This window comes from Ictidomys tridecemlineatus, chromosome 4 (genome assembly GCF_052094955.1).
Source record: "Ictidomys tridecemlineatus isolate mIctTri1 chromosome 4, mIctTri1.hap1, whole genome shotgun sequence".
Lineage (NCBI taxonomy): Eukaryota > Metazoa > Chordata > Mammalia > Rodentia > Sciuridae > Ictidomys > Ictidomys tridecemlineatus.
The window spans coordinates 54,645,333-54,656,982 of NC_135480.1; the positions used below are offsets into that span (position 1 = coordinate 54,645,333).

Sequence of the window (11,650 nt, forward strand, 5' to 3'; positions counted from 1 at the left end):
TTGCAAGTGAGAGATTCATTGTCCCCTGATGTCCATCTTCCTAGTTGTTTAATCAACAACATAACTGAAACAACTGTAACTTGATTCAACTGTAACAAGGTGGAAACTCAGAGATGGACTTCCAGAATTGTCCATCTGAAAGCTCAGGTTATGTGTCTGCACTGCATTCCACTTACATTATTTGGGGTTGTGCTCAGGATATTAGCTGCTTCCACATCTAGAAAGTCTTGCATAGGGACTGTATAGGTCTCCCAGAAGGTTGTAAGCTTCAGAGAAAGAGTGGAGCTTGGAAGTAGACACTTTGCTGGATGGTACCGGGAAAAGAAATCTAACAAGGTGAGGTAGAATCTTGTAGAATAGGTTGTTTGGATTCTTCAGTCTCCATTCTCTCATTTGAAAAATGAGGATAATAAGCTGTTCACAATGATGCATGCCTTTAATCCAAGTAACTCATGAGGCTGAGGCAGAAGGATTGCAAGTTTGAGGCCACTCTCAGGATCTTAGTGAAACACAACCTAAAAATAAAAATATAACAGAGGGTTAGGGATACAACTCTGTGGTAGAGTGCATGTGGGTTTATTCCCCAGTACTACCAGAAAAAATAAGGATAAAAGTAGTTCCTACTTGATAAAACTGTTGTGAGAATTAAATATACGTAAAATGTTTAGCATAGTGATTGCATAAAGTGAGTTCCATGTGAATATTGGTTATTATTATATTAGTGGAGGCAGAATCACTCCTCAAATGAGAGGTTTCAGAGAAGGTTGAGATAGGAGATTCTCAAATTAGAATTAGTAAGAGCATATGGGTAAGACTAAGTCTTCAGGTTGAAGATTCCTGCATTCCACCATGATCTATCTACACCACAAGCAAGTACTTAAGAAGCAATGCTTTGAGATACTTTTTCATCTGGAAGTCATCCAAACATTTTTTTAAAATGTGTACTTCTTTATACAACTCTCAAGACAGTTATTTTCTTACTTCTGCTCTGCAATTAATGTACATGACTTAACAATTAACGTACATGCCTTAAAATACTTATTACTTAAAATTCAACTTTACTTGCAGTTTTATCTCCTATTCCCCAAGGTACTTAATGGCAAGTGTTACAGATATCAATACACAATACTTATCAATAAACACATATTGATTGATCAATAGCTAAGGTTAGCATTTTATATCTGAAGTACAGCAATGAGTATTTCTTAATCAGAAATATCAGAATTCGCTTGGAACTAATATTTATGTGTAAGATAATATGTCATATTATGCTCTTTAGTAATTATTAAGCAAAGGTTACAGAACTATGCAGGTAGAAAAAACAAAAGAACAAATTGACCACTTGAGAATTGACAGAATCTTGAAGGATTGGTTGTTTTCATGTTTGAATTGAACTTCTCAATATCTACTACATAAAATAATGATACTCTGTGATGCCTTTGAATTCACATATGAATCTCTAATGTCTTCAGAGATTTATCCCCAGCTGAGAACAAAATGAAAAGAGCTATATGACCACAATGTTTTTGGTCTATTACTGAAATATGGATGAGTTCTCATTTCAAGAGGTAAGATTTTGACTTTTGTTTATGAATCTGATGTATTAAACTTCATGTACAATTTGAGAGAACTTTATTCTCTAAAATTATCTGTGCTCAGAAAGGGTAGTGTGGAAAGAGAACAGGTGTAATCAAGCAATGAGCTAGTGGGCAATATTGGCTGATTTTCTCTGTTTTCACCATTGGTTTCAGGGGAAGGAAGAAATAGTCACAGCCCAAGTTATCAGAAATCCTTGTTCTCTACCCATAAGACAGAAACTTATGATCTTTCAACACTATGCAAAGGTGGCACTCTAACAATGTTGAGATGTTTTGGGAATTCCTTAGTATTTAGAATGAATATTTTAAAATGTAAGGATAACAATGTTGAGATGTTTTGGGAATTCCTTAGTATTTAGAATGAATATTTTAAAATGTAAGGAGAAAAAAATCTTTCCAGAATATCTTCTTGTGTTTTTGCATCTGACTGTTAGTTAGGAGGCAATCTTAGAAAAAGCTTGGTGAATATACTCAGTAAACTTGGAGAGGAGGTTGACCTGGTCAGAAGTTTTGTGATTCTTCTTTTAATTCTATGTTTTATTTAGCTGTATATTATGTTGACAACAATATTATTTCATACCACAATATTCAAATTAGAAATCATTATTGCAGTAGGAAATAATTTGATTTATTAAATGAATTTATCAGGTTTTGTTCGTAGGGATTGTATTGATATTTTAAAACATTTAATGCAACAATATTTTTAACTTCAAATACATACAAATTACCCAGTAAATTTATAATACACTTAAAGTATAATAATCAATACATATAATTCATATATATATATTTCTTATATGCTGGAAAGCTAATAAAGCTTATAAAGTTTAGCCTTATTGAAGTCGTCCTTGGAAAAATCAATGAATAAGAAAGAAAAAAAATGAATATTTTTTTTCCTAATATATTCATCATTCATTTTTGTTATTTTCAGCTGCCTTATAACTTGATTTTTTTGAAACCATATAATATATGATAAAGAAAGATACTATATGAAAGAATTTTTCTGGTGTTTCTACTAAAACTAACATAAAACACTGATAAAGTCACCATTGCACATAAATAAGTAGTGGCCCTTGATCATCTTTATTTATTTCACATATACATTAATGAAAATGAAACCATCATGTTTATAAATACTTTCCTGTCATGTTTTCCTTACAGGTTCATTTTTCAGCAGCCACTGTCCCATGGATTCCCTGGTCACTGGGAACCACACTGCAGTGACAGAGTTCATTCTATTGGGCTTAACTGAGGATCCAGTCCTCCGAGTCTTCCTCTTCGTGATCATCCTGTGCATCTACCTGGTGACCATCTGTGGCAATCTCAGCACGATCATTCTCATCAGAGTCTCTTCTCAGCTTCATCACCCCATGTACTTTTTTCTGAGCCATTTAGCTTCTGCTGACATAGGCTATTCGTCTTCTGTCACACCCAATATGCTTGTAAACTTCCTGGTGGAGAGAAATGCCATCTCCTACCTTGGGTGTGGCATCCAGCTTGGTTCAGGAGCGTTCTTTGGGACAGTGGAGTGCTTCCTTCTGGCTGCCATGGCCTATGATCGCTTTGTGGCAATCTGCAACCCACTGCTTTACTCCACCAAAATGTCCACACAAGTCTGTCTCCAGTTACTTGTAGTGGCTTATACAGGGGGTTTCCTCAATGCTTCCTCCTTTGTCATTTCTTTCTTTTCTTTGCTCTTCTGTGGACCAAATCAAGTCAATCATTTTTTCTGTGATTTTGCTCCTTTAATTGAGCTCTCCTGTTCTGATGTTGGTGTCTCTGCAATTGTCACCTCATTTTCTGTTGGCTCTATCATTGTGGTAACAATTTTTGTCATTGCCATCTCCTATATCTTCATCCTCATCACCATCCTTAGGATGAGCTCCACTGAGGGGCGCCACAAGGCCTTCTCCACCTGCACCTCCCACCTCTCTGCAGTCACTCTGTTCTATGGGACCATTACCTTCATTTATGTGATGCCCAGGTCCAACTATTCCACTGACCAGAACAAGGTGGTGTCTGTGTTCTACACGGTGGTGATCCCCATGCTGAATCCCCTCATCTACAGTCTCAGGAACCAGGAGATTAAGGGGGCTCTGAAGAGAGAACTTAGTAAGAAAATATTTTTTTAGTGATACCTTCTATTTTTTCAGGCTTGATATAGTAAAAGTATCCCATAGATATAATGAATATAAACTGAGTGCTTGTGTTTGAAATATATTTTTCAACATATCATATTCAGTGTAGAGCTTCTCAGTAAATATAAGAGTTCAATTTTCAGATGTTATAGTATTCAGGGATTCATAGTGAGTTGCCATTAATAAAACTAAATCAAATTTTAAAATTAAGAATTCAAATAGACTCACAGAAAACAAAATCTGCTGGAAATGCTTTTGAAGTAGGAATCAATGGAAATAATGGACAATATAAACAAAATCACAAAGATTTAAAATGTAGGAATTAATTAACTATAATATTACTTAGAGTAAAATGCTAAAAGATCACTTGAAATGTATATTATCACAGAGAACAAACAGAACTAAAAAGCATGCAGAACAATCATACAGAACGTTGTAACTGAAAACTTCACCATACCCACAGACTTACACCATGTTTGCTCCTCTGATATCATAATGCTGAGGAATTTTACAAAGGATTTCTTGTACAGGCAGAAGAGCATCCTTGCTTAGAAACCTTATGACCTTAACTAGAACCAGTTTATCTTATAATGTTAGAGGTAATTCTGGAGTCCTTACAAGGGCTGCTTATAGTTAAAACCAGGACACACTGGAAAGAATATGGCAAAAAACCAGAATGTGTTTTGTGTATTGTCTTCTTGCTCCAGATGCAATTTACAATTAATAAATCATTTTTGTTATAAACAGTGCTTCCCATGACCATTTGATATTTTAGTTTCTTATGATTTATGGGAAATTCAGTCAAGGTCAAATTGACTCACAGAAAACAAAATTTGAAGTAGGAATTGATGGAATTTGAGAGAAGACAAAATATTTTGTTAACCATTTTTCTTAAAGGGTACAATGCACATTATCAGGCATCATAAATGTTATATAGTTTTGATTTATAATTCTGAACAAATATACTGTATAAGAATCCATTATGGTTCATAGGCAGAATATAAGACCTTGAATGCTGTTTTCTAAGAAATGGGTCACCTTTTTGTGTGCAACTACATGGTTCTCAGAGAAATTATAAAACAACTTCAGGTTTTATAAAAGAGGCACTGTAGTCTTCACATTTCTGTAATTTTTTTGTGGAATAGTCTCAAATCTTTTTCCAAAATAATATAGCTATTAATAATGAAGTTATGCAGAAAATAATGGTTAAACAAAAGTATAAGTTTTTGGCTGTTGATGCATTTTACAGTAATTTTTCTATAACTACATCAGTGTTATTGGCACATATTAACCTTCTTGGCAGGAAAAACGTAATAGCTAAGGAAAAACTAAAACTCCCCTCTCAGGTAAATGAAATATAAAAGGTAATAATCTGATATAGTTTTTTTGAGACAGGGTCTCACTGAGTTGCTTAGGGCCTTGCTGAATTGCTGAGGCTGACTTTGAATTTGCAGTCCTTCTGCCTCAGCCTCCCAAGCTGTTGGGATTACAGGTGTGAGCCACCATATCCGCTTGATATATTTTTCAGAAACAAATTTTACACCAATTTTTAAGTAGCACAGTGTAAAAAATCTGAACTACAATTGACAACATTACTAAGAGCACAATTCACAATAGCCAAGCTAGAGAACCAACATAGGTTCCCTTCAACATATGAATAGATAAAGAAAATGTGGCATATATACACAGTGGAGTATTATTCATCCATAAAAAGAATGAAATTATGGCATTTGCTAGTAAATGGATGAAACTGAAGACTATCACACTAGGGGAAATAAGACGGTCCCCAATAGTTAAATGTTGAATGTTTTCTCTAATATGCAGAAGCTAATCCAAAATAAGGGGGAGGGGCTGAAAAAGAATAGAAGAAAGATCAGTAGACAAAGGGGAATAAAGGGAAGGAAGAAGATATAAGACAGAGAAGGACAGTGGAATGAATCTGACCTAATTTAGAATGTACATATATGAATATACCACAGTGAATCTCACTATCATGTACATCAGTAAATCCTTTTTAAATTAAATTAAATTTAAAAAAAACCTCTGAATAAATAGCAGAAAGATCAACAGAGTAGATCAAAGAGAATGATGGGAGGGGAAGGGGAAGTACTGATGACGGCATTGAATTAGAACAAACTATATTCCATGCTTTCATCATTATTTCAAAATGACTCTTATTGTCATGTATAACTAAAAAGAATCAATAAAAATAGTTTACCTAAAATATGTAGAATATATTGAAGCACAACAACCTATAGCAAGGAATAAACAAAATATATATTTTTAAAAATTGATCTAGAATTGGAAATGAGCATAAGTCACAACTTGTTTTAAAAGTTTTAATTTTTCAATTCTATAGTACAATAAATCCAGAAATCAACAAAAAGATAACTAGAAAACCTCCTTTTATTGGGAAATAAATTAATATACTATTAAATATTCCACATGTCAAAGAAGAAATTCAAAATAGATATTAGGACACAAATGAATAATCAGAAAATTTTATATATATATATATGAATATATATAAACTTGTAATTTGAGGTATACAACTTTATAAAAAAATTATAAACTTAAATTCATGCACTAGGAAAATGCTAAAAATTAATGATTTGTCTTCATTTCAGTAAGGTATAGAATAACAAAGAATAGGGAAGAATGCAAACACAGAGTGTAGAAGGAAAAAAATTGTAATTAATAGGAGAAATTAATCACATAGAAGATTACATAGTGGAGCAGAAAAACATTGTCAAATATTTATTTTCTTACAATGATTTTTATTGGTATGTTTATACAAAAATAAAAAGGAAAGTACAAAAAAATAAGAAGAGTAAAAAAGAATAGGACTATAGATTTTTCAAATATTAGTAATAAGATTGAATATAAACAATTCTATGTAAAATTTTCTTATAACTTAGATAAAATTAAAAGTTCTAAAAATAATAAAACCAACCAAAACTAACTCAAACACCATAAGAAAACTCTATTAATCATTCAACTACTAAAGAAATTTAATCAATGTATAAAAATATTCCCATAAATAAAAACAGAAATATCTCATATAAGAGTTACTAAATATTAAAGATGTTCAAGTAAGTAATAATTTCAATATTATACAAACTCATTGACAAATGAGTGTGCCGTTCACCTCAGTAATAACTCTTCAGATGTGTTGATACTGAAACACAACGATGATGAAAGCAACGGGAATCATAGCCCAACTTTTTCTTTCTGAAACTTAATGAAAAGATTTTCTGGAATATTAGCAAACTCAATTAGCAATTTATGAAAATAAAAGTATATCAATATAAGGTTTAATTTTTTTCTAGGAAGGAAATGCAGATTTAACAATAGAAGCTCAACATAGATTGAAGTAATTAAATATCAGATTCAAACAGAAATCCATTAGCTGAAAACCATAGTAAGCAAACTGAAAAATGTGACAGCAAGCATCAATAGGAGAATTGACCAAACAGAAGGAAGAAGCAGTGAGATCAAAGGCAGGCTATTTTAAAGTGCAAGTTTGGAGGTGGAAAAAGAAAAGAGAATGAAGAATAATGAAGAAAGCTTATAGGAATTTTGTGACAGCATTCAAAGAGCAAATATTTGTGTTCCAGGGTTCCAGAGGAAGGAGGACAAATGGGTCAAAACCTTACTCAAAGAAATAATAATAGAAAATCCCCCAAACCAGAAGGATACAAAAATCCAGGAATAGGAAGGTCAAAGTTTATCAGTTAAATTCAATTTAATTTATTTAGGAAGTTTATTCAGTTTATTTAGGAAGTTTATTCAAGTTTATTCAGGAACATAAACAAACTCTCAAATGTTGAAGACAGAGAGTTATCATAGCAGCAAGAGATAAGAAACAATACATAAGTTTGTCCATTTCACCGTACAGCAGACTTACATGTGAAATCTAAAAAAGCTATCATATGGAAATTTACTTATTTTGGTACCTGGGGTTGAGCCTAGGGGCACTGAACCACATACCCAGCTCTTTTATTATATTTTATTTAAATATAGAATCTTACTGAGTTGCTTAGGACCTCACTAAGTTGCTGATCCTCCTGCCTCAATCTCTCAAGCTGCTGGAATTAAAGGCATAAACCACTGCATCCAGCAGCAGAAGTTTAGAATAGAATAGTGGTTACCAGAGGTTGGGAATCATGAGAGAGGTGAGAAGGTTGGGAAAAGTTTTACTAATTAGTGCTAAGTTACAGTTAGGAGCAAGAAAGTCTCCTATGCTAGTGCACAGTAGGGTGACTAGGTATAATAACATACTGTGCATGTCAAAAGCTAAAGAAAGAATTTTAAAGGCTTTATCATAAAATGACAAATGAGAAAATTGATTTATTTAGTCTTATTTGAGCATTGCACAATGTCTACATGTATCAAAACATTATAAGATATCCCAGTAATGTGCACAATTTTTATAAACAGCCTTGTATACTACCGTCAATAAACGACAGAGACTGGTTTTGCTAGCTTGTTTGGAAATTTGGAGAGAACCTTTTAGAAAGATATGAGATATGTAGACAGATGGAAGCCTAACATCTGAGTATTGAATCTGCCTAGATCTCAGGCTTGTCACAAAATTATTTAAGCATGGGCTATGCTAAAGAAGGAGATGTATGCACAGATGGTTGGATTGTGTACAGTAAGATTTTTGATGCTGCTACTTTCACTGAGGGAATTATTAAACACAGACATCAAGGTGCAGAAAGATGAAACAGTGATGAATTGAAGGATCAGAGAACAGAGCTTGGGAACAGATGAGCCTGAGAAAATTTAGTGTATACCTACATGTAAGGGAGCTGCAAACAAGAATAAACTGTCCAGATTCAAAAAATTCAATCATAGGGGAGTCTCCCTAGGAGTCATGTTTAAAAGCACCAACTAGTAGTTAAAAGAACTTAAAACACACACACACACACACACACACACACACACACACACACACACCACTATTTTGCTTTGAAAAAGGAGATTCTATTACTGCAACAACATAGGTGAAATTGGGGGACATTACACTAGGTGAAATAAGGTGGTCACTCTTAATAAGATTCCCTCCTCAGTGTGGGAAACATGAAAGCCCATTCTCATCATTTATAGTCAATGTATTACTGGAGGTCCCAGACATGCAATAAGACAAATAAAATTAATAAAATTAAGAAAGATCAGACAAAGAAGAAGTAAAAGTAAGCACCTTGTTAGCAAACAGCATGTCTGTTTACACAGAAAATTACAAAAGATCTCTAAAGAACATAACATTAGAATTATTTTAGTAAGATCATTGGTGATATTATAATTAACGCATAAAACATAAACAGTATTTTAAATATGTGGATCAAGTTATTGAAAATAAAAAGATGAAAACTAACTTACAATAGATTTTTAAAAATCCCAAAATACTTAGGGATAAGTTGATGAAAAAAGTTATGCAAGACTTTTATACTAAGAATTACAGAGCCCTGACGAGAGAAAATAAAGATCTAAAGAAATGAAGACAAGTATACCACATTCATGGGGTCAGAAAAAGCAATATTATTAAGATGCAACTTCTTAAAAAGTTGAACTTCATATTCGCTGAAATTATAAAAATTGTGGTAAGATCATTTGTAAGAGACTGATAAATTAAGTCTTAAATTTATATGGATATGAATACCAGCTGGAAAAAGGAAAATAGTTTTACAAAGAAGAACAAATTTGATTATTTGCAATACATAATTTCCAAACTTATCAGATAGCAACAGTTACCAGAGTGTTTTATATTTCATAACTCTTATGGTTTGTGGTTCTTTTGTTATACCTACATGTTTTTGCCAATACCCCAGTGAAAATATTTACTCTTTAATTTATCTATAGGTATTTATTGTTTTATATTTTGCACATGTATCTATGATACATTTTGAGTTAATTTTCTTAAATGGTGTGATATAAGAGTTGTGTTTTGTTCCTGTGTAGATATGCAGTTGTTCCAGTAATAATTGCTGGGGCCACAGTGGAGTCCATGCCGGCAAGCCCACTACCAGAAGCTCTAGTGAGTGTGGTTTCTTTCTTGTCTCTGAATGAATGGACTATCTCCAGTACCGTGGTCTGATGCTGGGATGCAGGTCCACTTCAAGTCTACAGATAGAAGGCCTTTAATTATGTGAATAGACAAGCATGGCTTCTCTGGGTCCCTGGGTCAGCTTCTACTGGATCACTGGGTAAGTTCTTGGAGAGGTAGTACAGTCACAGTGTATGGTTGAGAGATGGTGGAATTGAGTCATAGGGCTGTTTCAGTGTCCACAGTTGAGACTTAGTTCTTTAAGTTTGTCTTTAAGGTCACAGATATGTGTGCCTCCAACATGCTTTTTTGCCTGTTCTTAGAAGGCAAGTGAGAGAGGCTGGAACTGATTTATAGGGTCATTTCAAGGTCCACAATAGGGTCTGTTTCAGTGGGCCAGACTACAAGGGAAAGAAATAATATATTTTGATGCCTTCAGATTTAAGGACATTCTGACTTGTAGAGTCAAACACTCTAGAAGGGGCATGAGTTGAATATATAGACAGTTACAAAATTTGAGGATAGACAACAATGGTTTTGCCTAGCAAAATGAATCACTTTGATTTATATTATCTTGTCTTACCCCTCTGTATACGGGGTAAAGTTGGGAGTTCATAACCCGCTTGAATCAAACTGTGAAATATGATGTATTAAGAACTATGTAATGTTTTGAAAGACCAACAATAAAAAAAATGAATCACTTTGAGATACTCCACTTATTGTAATTTGTCCAAAGAACTGTAGGAATGATGGGTTTCTATGTTAGCCCTTAATCCATATGAAGGCAGGTGGGGTATAAAGGTAAATTTAATCCAGTATTTAATATACTTGATTTATTACCTGCTCCCTTAATAGAATATGTGTGTTTCATTGCATGTTCTGCTTAGTCACAAGAGCATCTTAAATTGTTCTATTGAGGGGTGAGAAGACAGTGTTCCAAGACACTTAAATAAGGGACATCCCAATAGGTACAAGAATTTCAAGATGATCTGAATTTTTCTGCATTAAGATGATTACTAAGTAAAAATAATATTTCTTCCCTTATTATTTTGTCCTTCAGTTCCAATTTGATTCAAAGGTTATCTTAATTGTAATTATTATCATCATCCTAACCCCAATTAAGCAGATAAATTATTTGTTCTAAATATGCCTTGGGAAACAAAGAACTCTCTCCCTACATTTGCATTAAACTAGGAAAAAAGAATTCCAAAAGACACCAGGGCATTTAGATATCCCTTTGGGGAGGGTCAGCCAGGCTGTAATGAATCACCTGGTTCCATATGTCATTTTTGTACAATAAACCCAAGGACTTTCCTCTCAAAGGAGCAAGCAGCAATAAACCCTAGAGGATCTCTCATGTTCTGTTGGAGCCTTCTTTTCTCCTATCACACACAGAAAGACACCACCTCATCCTTGCTGCCTCTACAAAACTATTTTCCTTGATTGGTGCCTGTGTTCCAATGGCTCATATCATTGAGTGTTCAGTCCTGAACTACCTATTAAAATAAATGGAAACATTCTAGTTTATTAAGTCCTCTTGGGAATTCAGGATCAATAATTCTGCTTCTAAAAGGTAAGTGCAAAACTCATAGATTTTGTTAAAATGAATTTTTATTTGGTCAACAAGAAATTGAAAACAAAAGACCTATTTTCATCAATTTTAGTTCTTGACCCCTGTGGAGACCACACCCTCAGCAACACGGGCATTGTGCAACAGTTATTCTGGGTAGGAGACTGCAGGTCAGTTTGCATGATCTGTGGAAGCCAGAACCATTGCTGAGCTTGAGCATCGAGGAATATGAAAAGTAAATTAGAAGAAAAGCCTGACACTTAGCATATATAAAGGTCATAGTCCTGTGCTCTCT

General features: G+C 33.7%; 1 protein-coding gene across 1 annotated transcript; it reads left to right on the forward strand.

The window, feature by feature from the left end:
* The first annotated feature begins 2,776 nt into the window (after positions 1–2,776).
* LOC144376804 (olfactory receptor 5P76-like) lies at positions 2,777–3,730 on the forward strand. Its single transcript, XM_078045082.1, has one exon. The coding sequence runs from the start codon at positions 2,786–2,788 to the stop codon at positions 3,728–3,730; it is 945 nt and encodes a 314-aa protein (XP_077901208.1). The 5' UTR covers positions 2,777–2,785.
* Positions 3,731–11,650: the final 7,920 nt, after the last annotated feature.

Excerpts from the sequence above, each read along its gene's own strand:
- LOC144376804 (XM_078045082.1), top strand. The coding sequence starts at position 2,786 with ATGGATTCCCTGGTCACTGGGAACCACACTGCAGTGACAGAGTTCATT.